The 25,701-nt window shown below is 43.9% G+C and overlaps 2 protein-coding genes across 2 annotated transcripts; both read left to right on the top strand.

Annotated features, from left to right (window-relative positions):
• Positions 1-1,671: 1,671 nt before the first annotated feature.
• Positions 1,672-2,607, top strand: LOC138964356 (major royal jelly protein 5-like). Its single transcript, XM_070336287.1, has one exon. The coding sequence runs from the start codon at positions 1,672-1,674 to the stop codon at positions 2,605-2,607; it is 936 nt and encodes a 311-aa protein (XP_070192388.1).
• A 17-nt stretch (positions 2,608-2,624) lies between these two features.
• Positions 2,625-3,821, top strand: LOC138964338 (major royal jelly protein 5-like). The gene is made up of 2 exons (XM_070336257.1): positions 2,625-2,630; positions 3,000-3,821. Exons 1-2 carry the CDS (start codon positions 2,625-2,627, stop codon positions 3,819-3,821), a joined length of 828 nt encoding a protein of 275 aa, XP_070192358.1.
• Positions 3,822-25,701: the final 21,880 nt, after the last annotated feature.

Genomic DNA, 25,701 nt, shown 5'->3' with positions numbered 1-25,701 from the left:
AAAAGCAACATTGTCACAGATAGGCTAGTGTTACATTTCTGTAAAGTTTCAAAAACATCTTCCATGTTTTGGTTACTGTTGAACAGAGGCATATTTTCCTGTTCAAAAAAGTCTGACACAAATTGTCGTAGTTGTGGGTTAAGGTTCGATCTATACTGTCCTTCAAACGAGTCGTAGAACCGTCATTGTCACAGATAGTGTTACATTTCTGTTTTACATTCAAACGAGTCGTAGAAGTAGTAGTACATTTGCGTTTGGTTGTTTTTTCTTTTAGATTCCTGTCACTCATACTAGCAGTATTGATTGAGGTACATAAATCTGTTGATGTACAGGGATGACTTGTTTGTAATGAATCCTTGTTTCCTCCACATTGAGTTTGCATTGCAGTTGGACAGAAATGAACAGGTGTTAATTGATAAACACATTGATAATGGCTTTTGAGAAAATCAATCAATTCTGCAAAGGAATTAACTTGATGACATCAAAACTGCAGCGCCATTTGAAGAATGGTTACCATTTCTGTTTCTTTGATGGGAATCAAACAAATAAAAACATTGACTATCCAAGTTACCATGAATGGCAATAGTTGACTCCTGAAAAGTAGCAAGGATATAATTTGAGACCACAAACGCCTGATGCAATCCCTCCTCAAGGTCAGTCAACTCAAAACCTTCATCATTCGCAACATCAGTAGGCAACACAGCGGGATTCGTATGTCCAGAAATCATGTCGAAAAAATATTACATTTCAAAAGCATGTCCAACCACAGTTGTTGGCAAGTGTTCGTGTCCGAAGTAGCCTTCAGTGAGTGTATATGTATTCATGTGACAGAGAACGTGACCTCATTGTTCAATCCTCTCTCTCTCTTCTTTCTCATTCGAACGCACACACGCAAGAACGTAGCCTACGCACGCATGCACGCGCACGCACACACACACACACACACACACACACACACACACACACACACACACACACACACACACACACACACCCCGCTGACGCACACGGCAAACCACGCACACACACACTGACTGTCGGCAAGCATCTCTTTTTGTTTTCTTTACCTTTGTTTATTGTGTTTTCGATATTTGTGTTTATTTTTTGCTTGACTTATCTGTTTTATTTTAATGTTTGCTATCCACATCGTGTGATAAATGTTTCTTCTCAGTCTCCGAGTCAGTTTAGTTTCTGCACGCCGCTTTGGTACTCCTTGTTTTTCTAACTGGTGTATTGTGCGCGACTGATTTGCAGATTTATTTTTATTCCTTTCATATGCAGTTGAAGTGTTGTGGGTGTTATTGACTGTATATGCTATGTTGCGTCTGTGTATGCCTACAAGAATTTTGGGTGTAATGTGCCTGTGGTCTGCTCGCAGTCGAGCACAGAAAACATGGCGGCGCCCTGTGGCAAATTCGTGGAAAGTCTTTCCCGACCGCAGATACCAGTGTCGTCCGCGACGCTGGAAAAACACAATACACACACGCACTGACGCACGCACGCACGCACGCACGCACTAACTCTCTCTCACACACACACACACACACACACACACACAAAGAATACTTACTAACACACTAAGACTAACTCTGCAGGGAAATACTTTGGCAAGAGGAATTGCATCATCGCCACCTGTTTGCAGTTAATACCCTAAGTGCTGGCATACACAACATGTATAAGAAGGTCGACGCAAGGTGCAAACCGGTGAACAGATTTGGTCACATTGCGAGGTGCAACACGGTGAACACATTTGGTCACATTGCGAGGTGCAACACGGTGAACACATTTGGTCACATTGCGAGGTGCAACACGGTGAACACATTTGGTCACATTGCGAGGTGCAACACGGTGACCACATTTGGTCACATTGCGAGGTGCAACACGGTGAACAGATCTGGTCACATTGCGAGGTGCAAGACGGTGAACACATTTGGTCACATTGCGAAGTGCAACACGGTGAACAGATCTGGTCACATTGCGAGGTGCAAGACGGTGAACACATTTGGTCACATTGCGAGGTGCAACACGGTGAACAGATCTGGTCACATTGCGAGGTGCAACACGGTGAACACATTTGGTCACATTGCGTGGTGCAACACGGTGAACACATTTGGTCACATTGCGAGGTGTAACACGGTGAACACATTTGGTCACATTGCGAGGTGCAACACGGTGAACAGATTTGGTCACATTGCGAGGTGTAACACGGTGAACACATTTGGTCACATTGCGAGGTGCAACACGGTGAACAGATTTGGTCACATTGCGAGGTGCAACATGGTGAACACATTTGGTCACATTGCGAGGTGTAACACGGTGAACACATTTGGTCACATTGCGAGGTGCAACACGGTGAACACATTTGGTCACATTGCGAGGTGTAACACGGTGAACACATTTGGTCACATTGCGAGGTGCAACACGGTGAACACATTTGGTCACATTGCGAGGTGCAACACGGTGAACAGATTTGGTCACATTGCGAGGTGTAACACGGTGAACACATTTGGTCACATTGCGAGGTGCAACACGGTGAACACATTTGGTCACACCTGGGACAGTAGGGGCGACCACCCCCAACCAGGCGCGTTCACAGGTGGCGGATAGTGAGATGGCCTTCAGATATGGAGGTTAGCTGCGAAATAAGCCAGGCTTGCCAGGACGAATAAGCAGTCGCGGACCAACTGGCGGTGCTTCCAACAGGATGGGGCGGGATAACAGGTGGCACTGTTACACTCAAGAAATACCCCAGGTCTCCAATGACGGGAGCATCATGCGATCAAGAGCCGCATCTTAAGTTCTAGCCCTGGGGAAGGTCACCTCAGATAAACAAACCAGCCAGCTATGGCCAAATAGCCGGGTAGACTGGACTCGACAGCCCTGTAAAGCCACCAGTCTAGGAGAAGGACCACTCCGATATAAAAACACGCTGAAGCCGGATGAGCTGGGCCATGTATGGCGCATAACGACAGCTCAACGCATCAACGCTCATATGACAGACATTTGGTCACATTGCGAGGTGCAACACGGTGAACACATTTGGTCACATTGCGAGGTGCAACACGGTGAACAGATTTGGTCACATTGCCAGGTGCAACACGGTGACCACATTTGGTCACATTGCGAGGTGCAACACGGTGACCACATTTGGTCACATTGCGAGGTGCAACACGGTGAACACATTTGGTCACATTGCGAGGTGCAACACGGTGAACAGATCTGGTCACATTGCGAGGTGCAACACGGTGAACACATTTGGTCACATTGCGAGGTGCAACACGGTGAACACATTTGGTCACATTGCGAAGTGGAACACGGTGAACACATTTGGTCACATTGCGAAGTGCAAGACGGTGAACACATTTGGTCACATTGCGAGGTGCAACACGGTGAACACATTTGGTCACATTGCGAGGTGCAACACGGTGAACACATTTGGTCACGTTGCCAGGTGCAACACGGTGAACAGATTTGGTCACATTGCGAGGTGCAACACGGTGAACACATTTGGTCACATTGCGAGGTGCAACACGGTGAACACATTTGGTCACATTGCGAGGTGCAACACGGTGACCACATTTGGTCACATTGCGAGGTGCAACACGGTGACCACATTTGGTCACATTGCGAGGTGCAACACGGTGACCACATTTGGTCACATTGCGAGGTGCAACACGGTGAACACATTTGGTCACATTGCAAGGTGCAACACGGTGAACACATTTGGTCACATTGCGAGGTGCAACACGGTGAACACATTTGGTCACATTGCGAGGTGCAACACGGTGAACACATTTGGTCACATTGCGAGGCCGTCATAGAATTGGCACTACAGTAGAACCTTCCTTTTAAGATACCCCCCCCCCCCCAACCCCCGCAATGTAAGAGCACCCCCTTTTTTTAGTTTTCAGATTTTCGGTTCATAAGTTTTGTAAATGAACCCCCATTTTAAGACTACCTTTTTTTGAAGACCTTATTTTCTCAGATTTTTGAAGCCCTCAACTTTTGTCTTCGGAAGAGATTTTGGATTGTGTTCTAAGTCGATATTTAGTATGTGACAGGGGAGGCTACCGCTCCTTTCGCAACGGACCCTGCACCCGGGTTGTTGGCCTTTAAAGTCAACACCTGTGGTTTGTAGAGTTCTGTTTGTGATGGGGTCTGGTGGTTTCCGATTGTCTGTATGATGTTCGTGGAAACCTTCGGGTTTGCATAACAGTTTTTATAGGGCTAAGAAATTAGCCCTAATATTTTCAAACTTGTTTGATTGCACTTCGCTTCCCGAGGTGATCGTAGTGTTTCGGCACACGGTTACAGGTACATATGATCCTAACTTGATCATGCTATATAGTCTCGTCACACGCCGACGCTATCACATTTGGAGGACAAGAAGTAATACATGTGACAGGCCAAACTGTCACCAGTGTACGTTTTGTGTGAAGGGAATTAAAACAGAGCTTGGAATCTTAATTTGCATTTCGTTTTGGTAAATAAGAGTAAGAGTTCTGACTCGGTTGCTATTGTCCAGTCTAGTGTTTGTAGTTCATCGTGCCGATCGATTTGTGATTTGTGTCCATTCATTGTTCTGTAAACTGTAAGCAACGGGATGCACCTGTGGAGCGTGTCCATCTTACAACAGCTGCAAGCTAGTATCAGTCTTTAGTATAAGCCCCTTTATCTCTTGGATGTTAGCCGACACCTTGGATCGGGGGGACAGGCGTCGGGTGCCTTGGGCCCCAGGTGGTCGTTATGTAATGTGCCGCCAGCCTGACTGGGTATATCCGGGGATTCGTCGTTTTGTCAAGTGGGTGTGATTTCCTTTGACAGCCCCCCCCCCCCCCCCCCCCCCACCTTCTCTCTCTCTCCTCCCCTTCCTCTTGTCTTACGTTTAACCAATGAAACACGGAACCTGCTTAGGGTGTCGTGGTTACGGGTGGTTACTAAGATTGTGATTAGTTGTTTAAAATGATTTCTGATGCCCTAGCAAAAGTTTGATTATGTATGTACATGCTAGTGTGTAAGAGAAGTTTCAGAACTTCGGAAGAGTGTGGACGTATTTTGTAGTGTGCTCCACTAACTCAGGAGATGTAGTCAACTTTGTATGTTGTGGCTTGTGGCCACCCGGCTTCGGCTGGGTCGGTGGAGAGGAGGAGGGAAGATAGACACAGGAATAGAGTACCATGCCAGTTATATCTTCTGCTGTTGTCACGTTTGTTGTTGACGGACTGGTGAGAGAAAGACGTGTATGGCGGTCTTTGTGTCCGTGGGTGATAGTCCAGTGAGTCCGGCCCTAACACATTCCCATCATAACAACAAATTCTCATCGATTAAAGTTTCCATCTTTTTTGGAACCTGGTCACAACGGCTGATCAGTAATCGATTTTGTTTTCAAATCGTTCCTCGAACCTGGTTACATACACATACGGAATTTCAGTGACACGGGTAAAAACAAGTCGTGAATTGAATGAGATCAATGTTAGAATGTCGACCAGTGTTGGATATGCCAAGAAACTGCTGAGCAATAGGCCTTTGCCTTCATATCGTCTACCGTTCCAAGTAATTAATTGTTTTTCTCCTTAGTTATTAACCTTTGCCGTGCTTCCTGGGTTCACCTGTACCCAGAGACACACTAAAATCATTGTAACTCTGGAACCATTAAAGGTATCGTTTTGAAATTTTAAGTATCTCTCACACACCTAATTTGCTCTCTGTCTGCAAATTTTTAGTGTGTACATGACAAAACATCAGAATTAATTGATTATGATAATTTACATAAACACTACCGATGGCGCGGGTTCACACATACCCATACTTTTAAAGAGTAGTAGTGATTGTAACTATCCCTCTGCCGACGGCGCGGGTTCTGCTACACCCATAATTACCAAAGCGGCGGAACAGTGTCTGTCTGCCTGTTTGTCTCCAAGAGACTGTCTGTCTCTCTGTTTGTCTGTCCGTATCTCTCTGTCTGTATGTCTGTTGTCAGTTGCTCTGTCTGTCTGTCTGTCTGTCTATCCGTCTATCCGTCTCTCTGACTGTCTGTCTATCTGACTGTCTGTCTCTGTCTCTCTCTCTCTGTCTGTCTCTCTCTCTGTCTGTCTCTCTCTCTGTCTCTCTCTCTGTCTCTCTCTCTCTCTCTTAGTCTCTCTCTCTGTCTCTCTCTCTTAGTCTCTCTCTCTCTGTCTCTCTTTCTTAGTCTCTCTCTCTCTCTCTCTCTTTCTTAGTCTCTCTCTCTCTCTTTCTTAGTCTCTCTCTCTCTCTCTCTTAGTCTCTCTCTCTCTCTTTCTTAGTCTCTCGCTCTCTCTCTTTCTTAGTCTCTCTCTCTCTTTCTTAGTCTCTCTCTCTCTCTTTCTTAGTCTCTCTCTCTTTCTTAGTCTCTCTCTCTCTCTCTTAGTCTCTCTCTCTCTTAGTCTCTCTCTCTCTTAGTCTCTCTCTCTTTCTTAGTCTCTCTTTCTCTCTCTCTTTCTTAGTCTCTCTCTCTCTCTTTCTTAGTCTCTCTCTCTCTTTTTTAGTCTCTCTCTCTTTCTTAGTCTCTCTCTCTCTTTCTTAGTCTCTCTCTCTCTCTTTCTTAGTCTCTCTCTCTCTCTAGCTCTTTCTTAGTCTCTCTCTCTCTCTTTCTTAGTCTCTCTTTCTCTCCCTTAGTCTCTCTCTCTCTCTCTTTCTTAGTCTCTCTCTCTCTCTTTCTTAGTCTCTCTCTCTCTCTCTTTCTTAGTCTCTCTCTCTCTCTTTCTTAGTCTCTCTCTCTTTCTTAGTCTCTCTCTCTCTCTTTCTTAGTCTCTCTCTCTCTTTCTTAGTCTCTCTCTCTCTCTCTTTCTTAGTCTCTCTCTCTCTCTTTCTTAGTCTCTCTCTCTTTATTAGTCTCTCTCTCTCTCTCTCTTAGTCTCTCTCTCTCTTTCTTAGTCTCTCTCTCTTTTAGTCTCTCTTTCTTAGTCTCTCTTTCTCTCCCTTAGTCTCTCTCTCTCTCTTTCTTAGTCTCTCTCTCTCTTTTTTAGTCTCTCTCTCTCTTTTTTAGTCTCTCTCTCTCTTTCTTAGTCTCTCTCTCTCTCTCTCTCTCTCTCTCTCTTAGTTTCTCTCTCTCTCTCTCTCTTAGTCTCTCTCTCTCTCTCTTTCTTACTCTCTCTCTCTCTCTCTTAGTCTCCCTCTCTTTCTTAGTCTCTCTTTCTCTCTCTTAGTCTCTCTCTCTCTCTTTCTTATTCTCTCTCTTTTTTAGTCTCTCTCTCTCTCTCTCTTTCTTAGTCTCTCTCTTTCTTAGTCTCTCTCTCTCTTTCTTAGTCTCTCTCTCTCTCTCTTTGTCTCTCTCTCTCTCTCTTTCTTAGGGACCAGATGGCGTTTTAAATGATCTCTTAAAAACCACAGGTGACACAATCGTCCCCTATCTTTTGACGTTGTTTAACGACCTTTTTAGGACTGGTGACTACCCTTCAGATTGGGCAAAGGCTATCATTCAACCAATATTTAAGAAAGGTGATGATGAGAACCCTGACAATTATAGAGGCGTCTCTTTGTTAAGTTGTGTGAGCAAGTTGTATACCAGTATTATGAATGCCCGTTTGACAGCGTGGGCTGAGGAAAACAACATTCTCTCTGAGTCACAGGCGGGTTTTAGAAAAAATTACTCCACAATTGACCACATGTTCACTCTTTATGCAGCAGTTACCAAGCAGCTTCAACTAAAAAAGAAGTTATATGTTGCTTTTGTGGACTTTCAAAAGGCGTTTGACACCGTTAAAAGGGATGTTTTGTGGAATGTTTTATTAAAGATTGGTGTAAAAGGAAGAATGTTTAACATGCTTAGGTCAATGTACTCATCTGTTCTCTCTTGCGTCCGATGTAACTCTGGCAATACTGATTATTTTGAATGCCTACAAGGCCTGAAGCAGGGCTGTCTAGCGAGCCCAACGCTTTTTTCGTTTCTTATAAACGAACTTGCCTCGGAAATAATATGTAAGGGCAGACACGGAATTCAAATGCTTCCCGGCGAGATCGAACTGTTTCTTTTGATGTTCGCTGACGACATTGCACTGCTATCATCGTCCATAGTGGGTTTGCAAAACCAACTGAACATCTTACATAACGTTTCAAAGCGTCTTGGGTTAAGGCTAAACATGAATAAAACCAATGTCGTTGTTTTTCGAAACGGTGGTCATTTAGCCAAAAGTGAGAAATGGTTCTACGGAAACGCGCAAGTATCAAGTGCTAGCTCTTACAAGTATCTCGGTCTGACATTCACAACCCAAGCCCGTTTGAATCTCTCTTTCAATGACGCAATCACCAGAGCCAAACAAGGTGTCATTGAAATTTTTAAAGTCTTATGGAATATAGGATGCCACGACATGGACATATTTTTCAAATTATTTGATGCGCAAATTGCTCCCATCTTGCTCTATGGCTCAGAACTATGGGGATGTTTTGACTGTTCACAGATTGAAAAGGTTCACATGTATGCCTGTAAAAGATTACTCGGGATCTCGTCAAACAGTCCAAACCAGATGGTGTATGGGGAACTTGGAAGATGCACTTTGTCAATCCTAGCAAATATCCGAAGCGTAAAGTACTGGTTGAGACTTAACTGTATGCCGGATTCGAGATATGCAAAGATGTCATACATCATGTTAAAAAACGCAGTTGAAAGGGGAAAACAGAATTGGGTCTCACAAGTTAAATGCCTCCTTTGCATGAATGGATTTGGAGATGTGTGGTTGAACGGGTCTGTAGGTAGGGAATGTGCGTTTATTAGAACATTTCAGCAACGTCTGCAAGACTGCTTTGAGCAAAACTGGCACTGTAAACTTGATACAAGTGTGAGATTTGATGTATACAGGATGTTTAAAGGAGAACTTGAAAAAGAAAAGTATCTGGGTGTCATTGAAAACCAGTACATACGCAAAATGTACACAAAGTTCAGACTGGGCATTACACCATTGAAGGTAAATAAACTGCGCTATAATCCCGAGTGCGCTGAATCCAGAAATTGTACATTTTGTAAATCAACTGAAGAAAATGAAAACCACTTCCTGTTTAAATGCCCAGCTTACAATGCAATCCGTCAAAAGTACATTGGTGCTTGTTTTGACCTTGACCAGTTCTCCAACTCATCGTTGTGTATTTTACAGACTGACAACAAATTACGACTGATTGCATTGTCAAATTATGTGTTCTACGCGTTTAGACAAAGAGAAAATCTATTGTGAAATAGACTGGTATGATCGTACAACCCAAAATCCTTGTCTTCATCTTACTGTATTTTTTTTTCTTCTCTGTTTTTACTTCTTGTGCTAGGTGTTGATTTTAAGTTGCCTTGCTTCCGGACGGTCAAGTCCACTTTGTTCACATGCTAACTATTTCTCCCCCTTGTACATACACATTGTGTTTGATGCAATAAAAATTCGCCTTCGCCTTCGCCTTCGCCTTCTCTTTCTTAGTCTCTCTCTCTTTCTTAGTCTCCCTCTCTCTCTTTCTTAGTCTCTCTCTCTCTCTTTCTTAGTCTCTCTCTCTCTATTTCTTAGTCTCTCTCTCTCTCTCTTTCTTAGTCTCTCTCTCTCTCTTTATTTGTCTCTCTCTCTCTCTTTATTTGTCTCTCTCTCTCTATCTTTCTTAGTCTCTCTCTCTCTCTTTCTTAGTATCTCTCTCTCTCTTTCTTAGTCTCTCTCTCTCTCTCTTTCTTAGTCTCTCTCTCTTTCTTAGTCTCTCTCTCTCTTTCTTAGTCTCTCTCTCTCTCTCTTAGTCTCTCTCTCTCTCTCTCTCTCTCTTTCTTAGTCTCTCTCTCTCTCTTTCTTAGTCTCTCTCTCTCTTTCTTAGTCTCCCTCTCTCTCTTTCTTAGTCTCTCTCTCTCTTTTTCTTAGTCTCTCACTCTCTTTCTTAGACTCTCTCTCTCTCTTTCTTAGTCTCTCTCTCTCTTTCTTAGTCTCTCTCTCTCTCTCTTTCTTAGTCTCTCTCTCTCTTTCTTTCTTAGTCTCTCTCTCTCTCTCTTTCTTAGTCTCTCTCTCTCTCTCTCTCTTTCTTAGTCTCTCAGTCTCTCTCAGTCTCTCCCTCCCCCTCTCCCTCCCCCTCTCCCTCCCCCTCTCCCTCCCCTGCAAGAGGTCGGTGAAGGGAGAAACTCGATGCAACCACTGAAGTAGCGCTGTGGGTTTCCCTGAACCCACCCCGTCGTTAGAGAAATAAACGATAAAAACCCTCTTTCAAATGTATGGGTTCAGACAAACCCGCATCGTCGTTAGAGGAATAAACGGTAAAAACCCTCTTTCAAATGTATGGGTTCAGACAAACCCGCATCGTCGTTAGAGGAATAAACGGTAAAAACCCTCTTTCAAATGTATGGGTTCAGACAAACCCGCATCGTCGGGAGTGTGTAGTCAAAAGCGGCATCCGGCAAAGGTTAAGTCAACTGTTATAACAGAGTAAAGTAAGTGGCTGGGGTGGAAACTGTATGGCGAAAGAAGGACGTCAAAAGTGTGAATGTTGCAACCTGTACAAGAACACAAGGGATGCAATGTCTTGCAGAATTCGACTTCAAAGTCCAGGCAAGGTGGAGTTACTTGTGAAGCAGTTTTCTGGCATTGTACCTGCATCGCTGCCGGCCACCTGTTGCTAGCAGATAGCGTGGCAAGAACTGGGACAGGTATACGTAGGCGTTGTATCAATGTCTATGGCTGAAAACGCTTAAACAATCAAGGATCGGTCCAAGGGTTTTCAGCAATAGGTCAAACGATCAATATAGGTCAAACGATCAATTCAGGCACACGACAATTGGTCTTCTGAGAGGCCAATAGGTAGGAGCTTTTCTGTCGACAAACACTATATCGCCCATGTCACACATGCACACACCGATCTCGATAATAAGTTAAACCCTTTCATAGGCTTCACATGAAAATCAATTAAAATATATCAAAACGCAGCAAAAAAAAACTTTTTTAAACAGCAGATGTCTTTTCTGTCCCTGGTACCACCTTGGCACCGGCTACCACTTTTACGATGTCATCGACATCACCATTCTCACCACGGCTCCGATCTAGCACCACCAGTCTCACCACGGCACCGCTCTAGCACCACCAGTCTCACCACGGCTCCGATCTAGCACCACCAGTCTCACCACGGCACCGCTCTAGCACCACCAGTCTCACCACGGCACCTGTTTAACACCACCAGTCTCACCACAGCACCTGTTTAGCACCACCAGTCTCACCACGGCACCGGTCTAGCACCACCAGTCTCACCACGGCACCTGTTTAGCATCACCAGTCTCATCACGGCACCTGTTTAGCACCACCAGTCTTACCACGGCACCGGTCTAGCACCACCAGTCTCACCACGGCACTTGTTTAGCTTCTTCTTCTTCGTCGTTCACTCCTGGCCGTACAAGACGATGTAGGGTGACCTCCCGTTGTTGAGGGCCGGCCCCTTTGAGGCTGAGGGCCGAGCACTCTTCCTCCCCGTCGGATCTCCAGAGGTTGAGCACTATAACGTTTGATCAATTGATTTGTCTCCATCATTTTGTGATTTGCGTGATGCAGCGCTTTTTGGCACCCAGGGGGTCCCGCATCTCCGACTTCGGCCTTGGACGTTGGTCAGGGGTCCCTCCCCTAGACCAATTGCCTTCCTGGGCTGTTGAGCTTGGTCTGCCCGTGGTTCTATTTCGGAGTTTTCCTTCTCCTAGACTGGTTACCTGCCAGGGTTGACGAGTCCAGTCTACCCGTTTGGAGGTTGCTGAGATGACCGCTTGTGTCCTTGGGCCTCTGTGCCGTCACACCGGTACTGTCCAGCACACCTCCGTCTTCACCAGAGCCCCGTTAGCCAGCAACCAACCTGTCCGCCAAGGGAGAGCCCTACCAGTATACTTCTCACAATGAAAAATCACCCCCATGTTTTAGGGACAGTGAGATTTCAGCGATTTTCTTCCGACGGCATAGCTTGGTTCTGTTTGACCACCATACCACGATGAGGAGGGGATGGTCTTTATGGTAGATTAGCTGTTTAGCATCACCAGTCTCATCACGGCACCTGTTTAGCACCACCAGTCTCAACACGGCACCTGTTTAGCACCACCAGTCTCACCACGGCACCAGTATAGCACCACCAGTCTCACTACGGCACCGGTCTAGCACCACCAGTCTCACCACGGCACCGGTCTAGCACCACCAGTCTCAACACGGCACCGGTCTAGCACCACCAGTCTCACTACGGCACCGGTCTAGCACCACGATTCGCATTCTGGCACCTCAATTCTTACTCTGGCACAGGTTGGGACACACACACCCATACACAGAAATATTGACCAAAGCCGCCGATAGATTAACATAATATATATATAAAGATGCAATATTGTACAACGCATATTCTACGCACGTTTTTCATGCAATAATACACACCTTCCTGTTTTTTTGGTGTGTGTGTGTGTGTGTGTGTGCACTTGTGAAGCAGTTTTACGGCATTGCACCTGCATCGCTGCCACCTGTTTTGAACAGATAGCGTTGCAAGAAGCCAGACGGGTACGTAGGCGTTTTCTATCTCAGAAGCTGGTAACGCTTAAAACAGTGTTATGCAATGCATCTGGCACGAAAAGGCTTGGATACTGCCACAATGCACAAGAAGTTAGAAAACAACGGCAGCATTGATGTCTCTTTTGTTGTGTTTGTGAAGTCATTTGGGTTTTCTGCTTGTGGCCTCGCCCGTGTGTATAATTCAGTTTTTGCATTGTTGAAAGAAGTTGAGGGGAAAACGGAAGGGCAAGATTGAATATCACACGCCTGTTTGATACCACTATGTGCGTCAGTGTGTGTGTGCCACCTGTGTATGTGTGTGCGTGCGTGCGTGCATGTGTGTGTGTGTGATAAGGTCCTCAGCAAGTCTGTGTGTGTGTGTGTGATAGTGTGTGTGTTAGTGTGTGTGTGTGCGCGCGTGTGTGTTAGTGTGTGTGTGGTTTTTTTTGTGCATAAGGTCCTCTGCACGTCTGTCAGAGAGTGTGGTCGTACCCTTATGTATGCGCGTTGCATGTGTTTTTGTGCCACTTCGTCTGAATGCGAGCTGGTTCAGTCGTACGTTTTGGTTTATGCAGATGTGTGTGCGTGTATGTGTGTCATCATACACAATCATGGTTTACATGGTCTTTTACACGCGGAGGAGCCTATCATTAACATGTAACGACGGGCGCAGTGGCGTGGTGGTAAGACGTCGGCCTCCTAATCGGGAGGTCGTGAGTTCGAATCCCGGTCGCTGCCGCCTGGTGGGTTAAGAGTGGAGATTTTTCCCATCTCCCAGGTCAACTTATGTGCAGACCTGCTAGTGATTCAACCTTTTTCGTGTGTACACGCAAGCACAAGACCAAGTGCGCACGGAAAAGATCCTGTAATCCATGCCGGTCAGAGTTCGGTGGGTTATAGAAACACGAAAGTACCCAGCATGCCTCCCCGAAAAACGGTCATACACGTAAAAATCCACTCGTGCTAAAAACATGAGTGAACGTGGGAGTCTAAGCCCATGAACAAAGAAGAAGAATTAACATGTAACGACCTCGTGTTGTGTGGATATCGATGTGCAGTGTGTTTTCCCCAGAGAAGCCTGTGGTGCAATACAATGCGCAGTGAAAGAGAGCCAGCTGACAGGTTGGTTGGTTGCTTATTATTTGTTTTATCTCCAGCTGACAAGAAAAGTATCACAACGCAATAGCTGACACCTGTTCGTTGCAGCTTCCGGATGGCCGGATCCAGTATTTTCCGGTCTGTAGTGTCACCGTGTGTTTTCTGCAGTAGAAGATCGTCTTACAAGACATGACAGACAGCCCAAACGACTCAGTTGCTGGACACGGCTAAATCGGATGTTGTGGAGGGAGTGGGGGGGGGGGGGTGAAGAAAGTGGCAAGTGAGGAGGCGGCTGCTGACAAGAACTGAAAGGGCTTCTCTGTTCAATGTGTACATTAGGAGAAGAAGAAGAAGAAAGAAGAAGTGGAAGAAAAACAAAGGCAACAAGCATTGACCTTAACGGGTCAAGATATCCGCCCGTGGCCGTGGTGACACGGGGGTGGGACATGGATACCGTTTCTGCACAAACAGTTGACCTGTGACCTAATCCGCGACTTTAAGTCACGCTGAACAGTTTCAAACCATACTGAGAGAGAGCGAGAGAAAGAGAGAGAGGGAGGGAGGGAGAGAGAGAGAGAGAGAGAGGGGGAGAGAGAGAGAGAGAGAGGGAGGGAGAGAGAGAGGGGGGAGAGAAAGAGGGGGGAGAGAGAGAGAGAGAGAATGACAGACAGACAGACAGACAGACAGAGGGAGAGAAAGAAAGAAAGAGAGAGAGAGAGAGAGAGAGAGAGAGAGAGAGAGAGAGAGAGAGAGCGTGGTGACACGGGGTGGGACATGGGAACCGTTTCTGTGTCAGCACAAACAAACAAACGACCAGAGCGAATCCTAGATAGCCTATTTACGTTTTGCATAAAGGCGGCTATAAAAACATAAAGCTGCTCTCGTTCTGTCTTCTTTTCCCTTGCACGGAAATTGCGTTCGCTCTTCACTTTGTGCGTCTGCGTCCTTACGTCTTCAGGGGATGTCAGTTTTTACAGTGGCCGGTACGTCCACTACTACAGATTCGTCTTCCTTCTCCAACGTTCACTTGTGGGCGGAAATTACGATCGCCCTTCACTTTGCACGTCCGTATTACGTCTTCAGGGCTTCCTCAGTCTTTGAGGTGACATCTTCCTTCCCCCATTAGCACTCGTATGATAATCGATGCACGGTTCTGAGTTCGATGCCTTATGCACTGCCAGCATACAGGCCAGGCAATGTTAGTCACCACGGTCTGTCAGTAAACATTTGTGAATTTTGTTTTCTAATTTGTCGAGTTTTTGATTTTGATTTTGTTTGGGGGTGATATGTGTGTTTTTTACAGTAAATTTGAATGGTTACAGTCACAACACTTTGAAGTTCTTCACTTGGGATTCATGGGCTTGTAAGTTAGGACAATACTTAATTTATGGTCTTCGATGCATTTCTGAATTCCCTTGTCTCCTCTATATTTCCTTCTTGTTACTTTCACTGTAGTTGTGATTGCATGGTTGGTATGGTTTTTGTTGTCATAAGAGAGGGAACAATCTCACCATACAGTCTCGGTAGGCCCAGAAATTGACCTTGTTGCCGTTTTGGCACTTCAATTCGTCGCACCAGCTATCCGGCCACGACATCAGTTTCCACTCATAACGATTAGTTCCCTTCTTTGTTGTCTTAGCCTGATTTTGACCCCCCCCCCCCTTCCCTCCCCCCTCCCTTCTCTTCTGCCTACCCACCCACAGAGTCTATATGGCCTAATGGCTCAGAAATGGCGTCGAACTCCATTTTCCCCCCACTCGGGTTATTCATGGCCTAATTTCTGTGAACAGAGCCACAGAAGGACAACGGAAAGAGATTTCTTGGATCTAAGACATGTTTACCTTTCGGTTTTCACTTCAAGTCGATAGCCGATGTTGTTCTTTTGGTCGCTGTGACGCAATTTGTGCTAACTATCGGCCGAGTTTTCTCGATTTGTTTGTGACATTTTACAGTGGGTCTAATTGGATTAATTTATTGCGATAGTGTTCGAGGACATAACATAGAAAATGAAGTTTTCCTGTTCTGCAAAGGCTGATGAAATCATAAAGTATCTTTCGGGCAGAAACGGTCAATGCATCGCCGAGTATTTTCCGGAAACAAACGAAGTGATGTTCATCACGTATTGTCGTAAGGAAACACGCGCATGAATCGTTCACTACAATGAGTTATCAAAAAATACAATCGCCGTTGTTCACTCAAATATTTGATGAGACTAGACCCGAGTATTATTTGCTGGATCAAAATTCATGGTTTGCGTTGTAGTTTGTACAGAAAATGGCTTCATAGGTGAAATGTGTCAATTTGCTGTAAGATGCATCGTGATGAACTACATTTTTGATCGGACTAATACTTTATCGGAAAGGTGTGAGCGGTCACATTCCATTGTTTTAGGCGCGAAATCAATAAAGGGTGAAGCGTCATTGTGAATGAAGTCGTCATGGACGAAGGAAATAGAGAACGTAAAGGTAAATGTTTTGCTGTAATTGTGTTATCTAGCGTGATGAACTGCGTGGCTATGAATAAATGTTTGTAGTTTGTTAATTTGTCACAATGCAACGATGTTTGTTTTTCTGTATTGTTTAGCAAGTACTTGTGCGTAGTTTCCGATCTTGAGACAATTTTCAATTCGATTCCTACATGTGAAAAAAAAAAAAAAGTGTATCGATCTTTTGTAAAGTGATGAACTTACATTTTATAGAAACAATTTAATGAAAGACTGGAGAAATAATCATAACTGGCATGATTTCACCAATAATTTGAAAAAAATAAAACCGTCAGCATGTTGTTATTTTGATAGACAAATGCAATGCCTAATGTCGACGATAGTTCATCACTTTTCAACAAATAAATTACACTGATCTAAAAGTTAGCGATTTTTGTTGTTATTTTAGAAATCAGTCATGAAAAAAATGCCTTAATCTAATTGTTTACCACGGATCTTCATATAGTTTTGATAAAATCAAACTTATCTCCTAGAATTACTTAATTGGCGTAGTTCATAACCTTACAGCAAGCATCTATTGCCAAATATGTGCAAAGTGATGAACAAAGGTAACTTTTTTTTCCTTTGTCATTGATTGGAATTTTTTAAACAGTTACCTTTTACTTGTGTCAAGTTCAAAATCTGGGATGTTCAACTAATTACAAAATGTCTTCAAGTCACATGAGCATGCACAGTTCATCATCTTACATCAGATCTCTGCAATCTGATTTGTGTAAAGTTATGAACAAACACCAAAGTGTTCTCTATCTCACATTATTTTTTTGAACATATCATATTTGGAGTATTTTTAATCTTAAGTCATATATATTCTTCCATTTTCACTTATTTTGCTTATGTTCTGTCACCAAAGTGGTTTGCGGGTCTCATTATGTGTTCATCTTGTGATGTAAGGTGATGAACATTTTTCTTATTGGCGTCACTAAATCTTACTATGCTCGGTTTTTTCCTCCAATGTTCTATATTTTATGTCTGCCACCTAATGTAACTTGTTTAATGACATGTTAAATGAATTATGCAGACAGGACAGTCATTTATGTTCAATTTTTTGACAAGTTTGCTGTAATGTGATGAACATCTCCAGTTTTCATGTGATAACTTTTGAGTGCTTCAAGTTACAAGTTTTTTTTGCCATTGATGTTACCCTCCTTTGATGTGTGTGTTCTGGATATGTGTATTGTGTTCTAGCTCTGTTCCGTTTGGATACTAATATGTGAAATGTGACTTTGTCACGCTGTAAAGTGATGAACAGAAAAGATGGATGAGTAATTTATGTAATTGTTTCTTGTTCACGAACTTGAATTTTGTCTCGTTGATGATAACATGATAATTTATGTCACTTGACATGATGTTTCAGATGACTTTCTAGATAATGTGCGACCTAAGTTTGATTTTCTAGTTTTTGTACTGAATAGAAACTTGCTGTTCATACAATTCAACATTTCATTGCTTTAAAAGTAAATATTTGCTTGCATTATCACTCTGAAATCTGCTACAGATGCTAATTGGTACATGAATGTGATTCCATGTATATTAACTGATAATTCTGTAAGTTTTTGCTATTTTTAACTGAGGCCCTCACATTGTTGTAAGGTGATGAACTGTCCTGCTGTTTATTTTTGTCGGGAACGTAATTCCAATTACTTTATTTTGAATTTTGTACATATTTATCCTTTTGGCTTCCTTTGTCATTATTTACAACTGAAATTTGTAAGCTGTTTATTCAGGTTTCCTTTTAATTGGCATGTTTATCTTGTGACATGATGTAAGTGTGATGAACAGCATGTACGCACATTTTTGTCCACTGTTAACACAATAAATGTCCGATTACTTCCAGACTTGTTGGGTTGTCTTTGTCATCTTTTTCTCTTTGAGGTGCAGTTTATAAAAACAACATTTTCTGAAAAACACTTTTTGTCACAGTTTCTAGACACCAATTCTGAGCCAAGGCCATATCTCTGTGTACCCACCCCATCCATCCCCTCCTTCACTCGCCTTCTCTCTTTCCCCTTCCCCTCGTTCCCATGGGATGTTGCCACGTCTGCGGCGGTCTCATCGATAGTGCAGGGACTTGGAACCGATAGAAGAGAGGGCGCTTTTTCCACTCGTGATGGTTTTGGCTAACCTTTGTTTGCAGAGTGTCTTATGAAGTGTTCTTCACCTGTGTCATAGTTTATCTGTACCGCAAACATAGGGTTTAGTTTTGCAATCACTGATAAAACGAAAGAGGTCAACGGAAAATACTACGGCGGCGTAGGAATACACACCGTACCTGTACCGATCGTCGGCAAGTTTAGAACTACGTCTGATGTCGCAGCAAAGCTTTGTAAATCGAACTTGATTCAATACTAGTTCAAAGCAGCACACAGACACAGAAATCAACAACAACAAAACATCAAAGAAGAAATACATGCTAGAATCTTCGTTCTTGTGTGTGTGTGTTTTTAACTGACAGGAATACAACGACGAGAACAACAGCAACAACAAAAGCAAGTTGATATAGAAGGAAAAAAACCCTACCATTACCATCACCCCCACCAAGCCAACAAAACAGTTTAATTCCATGATAACACAGTGTGAGTCATTCGCATTTCCAAGGACGGGCAGTTGTCGATCTGTCAAAAAAAGTGCCCTGGAGCTCTCGCGATTAACTAGAGCTTAAAGGCACACTAAGCCTCCCGTAAACCATTTCAGACACTGTCAGGCTTTTATACACAGTACAAACACCCTTTGTTTAAACACTCACCGCTTGAGAAAACCCTAGGTGCCCTACGTAAAGAGCGAGCAATTTTCAAAGAATTAATTTTGTTCAGTATCACAATCGGGCGCCTCGTTTTAGCGCTAGACATAACTTTTAAAATCTAAATAATAAATTGACAGCTTGTTACACAAACATTCTTAAATCATAAAAGAAATCTTTTTTCATTAAGACGAGATCAGTACAATTCGAAGTTTTGAAAGTTTGAAAAAAGAAACGTGGAAACGTGTCGCGCAAAACATCTTTTTCGTAGCAGACGACGGTTCTCCATAGCGCCAGTTCCTCTGAACGGTCAGCGCCACCGCTCTAGTTCGTGTGACTCGCAGCCGTTTGTTGCGTTTTAGATTCAGATGTACACAATAACGTGCTATTGCAGATAAGCTTACAGCGAGTCGCATTGAAATCACAAAGTTTTAACTGACGACTAAATTGTGAAAAAAAAGGAAACTGGATCACACGGGTTCACAATGGCCGCTCAGGGGTAAGATAAACCACAAAAAAAATATTTCTTTGAAAATTGCTCGCTCTTTACGGAAGGCACCTAGGATGTTCTCAAGCGGTGAGTGTTTAAATGAAAGGGTGTTTGTGCTGTGTGTAAATGCCTGACAGTGTCTGTGATGGTTTACGGGAGGTTGATTGTGCCTTTAAATGTCAAATTATGCAAATAAGTCTACCAGACACGTGTGTAGGGGGAACAAACAGTTGTAAAGAAAACAAACTTAGAGTGAAGAGGTTCAGGTTGAACCAAGTCCATGAAACCGCGGTAGCCACTCACAGGATAACGTTGTACACTGTACATCCTTCTAACTCATAAACGGGGCAAGGGTGTGGGTTTGGGTGGGAGAGGGGAGGGGGGGCGTCAGGACGTGTAGAAGTACACAGGAACACATACAAACACACACAAACGCACACACACACTTACGCACACACACACACACACACACACACACACACATGACTCATGCACGCATACACGTTTAGAGCCTTTTTTTAAACTCTTTTTTGTCCGTATACAAACACACACGCGTGAACTAATTTAAGATTCAAAACAAGAAGACAAATATATCCCCATCACCCTCCCCCTCCCTCAGTCTGTTTAGGCTTCAGTCAGCAAAGGTTTTGTAATCAGTCGTTACTACATTTGAACGCGCCCATAGGTGCCGTGAACTTCCCATGACACCTCGTCCAAGCCCAATCAATATGACGGCTTACTATTGCCAAAACCTCATAATTGTAATTATCAAGGGAAAATTACTCCTTTAATTACAATTTTCACGTGTTAATTACTAATTTTCCCGGGGAAATTAGTCATTTTCGTGGGGAAATTAGTAATTTTCCCGGGAAAATTACTAATTTTTACCTGTTAATTACTAACTTTTAGTTTTGGCTCACTTCAGTGCCAAAACTAAAAATTAGTAATCTTCCCGTGAAAATGAGTACCTAACAGGTGAAAACAGTAACTCATAGGGCTCACTAGTGCCAAAACCTCATAATTGTAATTATCAAGAGAAAATTAGTAATTTTCCCTGGATACTTACCATTTTCACGTGTTAATTACTCATTTTCCAGGGAAAATTACTAACTTTCACCTGTTAATTACTAATTTTTTGTTTTGGCTCACTTCCTGACGGATTGCTAGTGCCAAAACTAAAAATTAGTAGTTTTCTCGTGAAAATTACTAATTATCCCGTGAAAATGAGTAACTAACGAGTGAAAACAGTAACTGACAGCGTTAATGAGTAATTATCACGTGATAATGGGTAACCCCAGGTTTTGGCACTAGTAAGCCGTCATAAATCAGGTGGAAATAGCCACCAACTTCCCGTAACACCTCGTCGAAGCCCAATCACGAAGAAATAGCCACCGGCTACCCACAGAGGACTTACGGCATGGCCGAAAGACACGGCTTTCAGACGACTTTGCAACAACTCGTCAAGTCCATTCAATGCCAATTATGGCCTCCGGCTACTGCCTTATACACTGTTGACAAAGTAATTTCAGCACTGTAATGCCTCACTGCGTGTTGGGCCGAATTACGCAATGTTCATCCCATCCAGTGAGATCCGGCTACGGTTCAGACACTTCACACCTCTGTAACACCTCGTCATGTCCAGTCAGCAGCAATGGCCACAGGTAATATACACTGTAAGGTTACAACAGCGTGATGCCTCATTGCGTCTAGGTACACAGACAGACACGTTGTCCAGTCTGCCTCAGGTAATATACACTGTAAGGTTACAACAGCGTGATGCCTCGTTGCGTCTAGGTACACAGACACGTTGTCCAGTCTGCCTCAGGTTCTTGTGGCCGCACAGACGTCAGTGCTTAGTTCGAAAGTTTGAAAAAAAGCAAAGTCATGGCTTTTTACACAGATTAAGCGGGGTTGCTATCACTTTTTTTTCCAGGTAATCTTTGGAACAAAGGAAGTAAGTCGACGCAGACAAAGAATGTACTGCACACTGACACCAGACTAATACTCACAAAACTGCAGTGAAAACATACACGCACACACACACATGGACGCACGCACGCACGCGCACACACACAGTGACGCACTTTTGCACACGCTCACTCAATCTTTTTCCTTTCAAACGTGACAAGCGACCCATTAGGCTTGCGACAGCCAAGGACAACACAAGAGAGGTGGGGGAGAGAGAGACAGCGGAGTGAGGGGTGGGGGGGGGGGGGGGGGGGGGGGGAGTGAGCACAGATAAAATGCCCTGAGTAGTACATTTTAAGGGGCTTATTGTCCGTCAGGTCTTAATTGCCTATATTGGACATGAATTGGTTTATACGATTCGAGTTTTTACGCCCTCACGGCTTTTGATGTATGCGTGTTTAGGTGGTATCAGCCATCTGCACTTATGGTAGAATGACCAAGATCTTTAACGTGCCATTGTGGTGACACGGGGGTGGGAGATGGATACCGTCTCTGGGTCTGCACATAAAGTTGACCCGTGTCCGCCCCGGCCCGGATTCGAACCAGCGACCTTTCGATCACAAGTCCAGTGCTCTACCACCTGAGCTACCCGGGCCCTGAACTGCAACTGTACTTATTTATCAAGAGCGGAGAGAGGGGGGGGGGGGGGTGAGCACAGATAAAATGCCCTGAACTGCAACGGCTTATTTTATCAAGGATTAAGATTAGGCAACTGATCTTTCTCTTCTAATCTGTCCTAATGTCAAACAAAATCTGGCTAAACAAAAGAGAGAAAAAGAGACAGAGAGAGATAATAGCCCTAGTATAAAGAGTTATTAAAAGACAAAGAGAGAAAGACAAAGACAGGCAGACATAAAAAGACATAGAATTGTATAGACCTTTTCGGTATCTGAGCAGCTCTCGCGAGACACGCTCTTTGTTATGCTTTGAACATCGCGAGAACTTCGAACCTTGGCTTGTGCAGCTCGCACGAGATCGCTGTACCGCATGCTTTGCTATACTCTGAAGTTTTCGAGAGATTACGAGAGCTTGGAATACCGATAGGGTCTATTGAACTATATTTTACAAGGATTATGCCTTTTCTTACAATCTGTTCTTGGGAGAGAGCCCGATCACGCCATCAATGACCCGGGGACTCCACATGTCCCACCACTCTGGAAATGTTTCAGACGCTTTTAAAACTTCATGATTTGATTCTACTTCCCTTGAGGAAAACATGTGACAAGGGTCTGGCCACCGAGACAGACAAGAACCTCTGCATCTGAGGAGGGCTTCAGACAACAGACACGAGCAGGTGCATTGCTGGACCCCATTTCTCACCACCCTTCCCTGTGGCTCCCCCTCTCATCTACTCCCTACCAAGACCCACCCGCAATCTCGATCACCAATATCGATCTCAAAGCCTTGTTCTTGTGTCGCTGATTGGAGTTTCACAAGGAAATCTTTCGCGAGATTGGAACAGAAAGTTTCAAGAGCGAAGATCGGGGCCAGTCTCAGTCAACCCAGACTGATCGAGTGAGCACTCCCCATCAGACAGGCCCCCTCTCGCGTCCAAATCTCGCGCTATTAGCGACCGAGACTAGACAGTCACAAGGGAAAACATAATTATGTCTATCTTGTCCTCCATTTTGTCCTCTTTTTTCGTCCTTTCTTCTTTTTCTTTTGAAAATGCAGTTTTATTGCTCCCGGGTTCCGGGTGCAACTGATAAAGTTGCTTTCCCGTCATTCTTTGAAGACGATTGATTGACAATATCCTTGGAATCAGCCAGCATACATGCGATCTTGGTCCACAGGCTGTGCAGTTCAAAGGCAGAAATGTCTCATTCACTGGAGGTTTGTCATCAAAATTGAAAGAGAAAGTGGCTATTTCAGTTGTTCTTGGCCCCAAGTCACTGGAAGGAAGGATAATGAAGACGTTATTGCTGGAAGTAAAAACACGGTGTGTCAACTGATTCCGTTCATACACCGGATGTTTCCGTTCGTACGCAGGATGTTTCCGTTCATACAGCCTCATTTGCGGCACTTGCTTGGGGGAAAAACGTGGCGGTAAGTCGTGCTGGCTGCGCACTTTTGTGATATTGCAAAAATTAGGTAGCCAATTGGTTGGGCTACGCGTACGATAAGTACCAAGGTGCTAGTAATCCTCATGATAACACACGCGGGCCAAACGTGGCAGAATTGCCTGATTTTTTTAACATTTTCTTGTTTTTCTCGCTCTGTTATCAAATCTGACTCCTGATATGCACATGATCACCAAAATCATTGCCTGTTACGACATGTTGCTTGAACAGAAGTTCCAATGGTCGTCATATAGCACAGAGTACGCCTACGAGTGATATTGGACCTATGTGAACCATCAGACGTATTGAATTTGCATCAACCAAAATCACGAACGTCATATAACGCGTACGAACGGAAACAATTTGGTGAAAGTGGTACGAACGGACACCTGTTTTCGTCACCTGTTTTCGTCTGTTTGATGTAAATTCAATACATCTTATGGTTCACATAGGTCCAATATGTCTCGTAGTGGGACTCTGTGCTATATGACGACCATTGGAACACACATAACTTGAAGTGGGGGCCTGTTTCTGCCTGATCTATCGAATGTGTACGAACGGAAACGCTTTTTCGTACGAACGGAAACATGCACTTTTGTACGAACGGAATCATGGCGTATGAACGGAATCGGCATGTTTTCAAAAGACAAGTGATTGTATAAAAGCCATGGGTTTCTATAAACTTCTGTTCAAGCGAAATGTCGTAACAGGCAATGATTTTGGTGCAGTCCGGACTGACGATCTAACAGCGAACGACAAGAAGAAGATTAGCAAATAAGGGTTCAGATTTGATAACAGAGCGAGAAAAACACGAAAATGTTAAAAATTCAGGCAATTCTGCCACGTTTGGCCCGCGTGTGTTATCATGAGGATTACTAGCACCTTGGTACTTATTGTACACATAGCCCAACCAATTAGCTACCTAATTCTTGCAATATCACAAAAGTGCGCTGTCCACACTACTTACCGCCACGTTTTTTCCCCAAGCAAGTGCCGCAAATGAGGCTGTATGAACGGAAACATCCGGTGTATGAACGGAATCAGTTGACACGCCGTGAAAAAGTGCAGCAGGAGGGAAATCAGTATTTGGATCAATTCGCCAATGTAGGCTTAGCTGAGGTCTATTTGTTTCTTCTCTCTTTCTTGACCCATATATAAGTCAGATGTATGGACCGGTAGCTACTCCTACGGCGAAACAGTCGAATACTGCTGCAGATATACACACAGACGGACAGGAAGGTAGACAGACACTGACACACAGACAGACTCACAGACAGACTCACATACAAACTCACAGACAGACACACTCACAGATAGACACACGCACGCACGCACGCACTCACACACGGCACCCACACACACACACACAAAATCAAGCACACACAATCACACACACCAGACTGACACTCTCTAACTCTCTCTCTGTCCATTCCATTTCTGTCATGCAGATGTAACCAGGTTCGAGGAACGATTTGGAAACAAAATCGATTACTGATCAGCCATTTGTGACCAGGTTCCAAAAAGATGGAAACTTTAATCGATGAGAATTTGTTGTTATGATGGGAATGTGTTAGGGCCGGACTCACTGGACTATCCCTCACGAACACAAAGACCGTCATACACGTCTTTCTCTCTCCAGTCCGTCAACAACAAATGTGACAACAGCAGAAGATATAACTGGCATGGTATTCTTTATTCCTGTGTCTATCTTTCCTCCTCCTCTCCGCCGACCCAACAATAACAATAATAACAATAACAGCACTTTATTGTCCATTAAAATATTACATAAAAATGGAAATTTTTCTTCGGCACACCCTGTCTGCCTGTAAACGATTATAACAACAATTGTATAGGACGACACACATAAAACATAAAAGGGATACAATCAAATATGATATTGCACTATGTAAATTTACCCTCTCATATCACCGAAGCCGGGTGGCCACAAGCCACAACATACACAGTTGACTACATCTCCTGAGTTAGTGGAGCACACTACAAAATACGTCCACACTCTTCCGAAGTTCTCAAAGATCTCTTTCACACTCTAACATGTACCATCAGAGACATATGCACACTTCATCCAACTTTAGCTGAAGGAACACTCGGAAATCATTTCAAACAACCAATCAACATCTTAGTAACCACCCGTAACCAAAACACTCGAAGCATGCAGGTTCCGTGTTTCATTGGTTAAACTAAAGACAAGAGGGGGAGGTGGGGGGGGGGGGGGGGGGTGGGGGTGGGGTAGAGACTAAAACCTCAAAGCCACCTAGACGCTTGATCTTAACCGTATCAAAAGAAAAAGAAAGCACACCTCCTTGAAAACTTCTTTCTTCTTTTCTTTATTTGGTGTTTAACGTCGTTTTCAACCA

The sequence above is a fragment of the Littorina saxatilis genome, linkage group LG4 (assembly GCF_037325665.1).
Source record: "Littorina saxatilis isolate snail1 linkage group LG4, US_GU_Lsax_2.0, whole genome shotgun sequence".
Classification (NCBI taxonomy): Eukaryota; Metazoa; Mollusca; class Gastropoda; order Littorinimorpha; family Littorinidae; genus Littorina; species Littorina saxatilis.
This window is presented reverse-complemented; position numbering and strand designations above follow the sequence as displayed.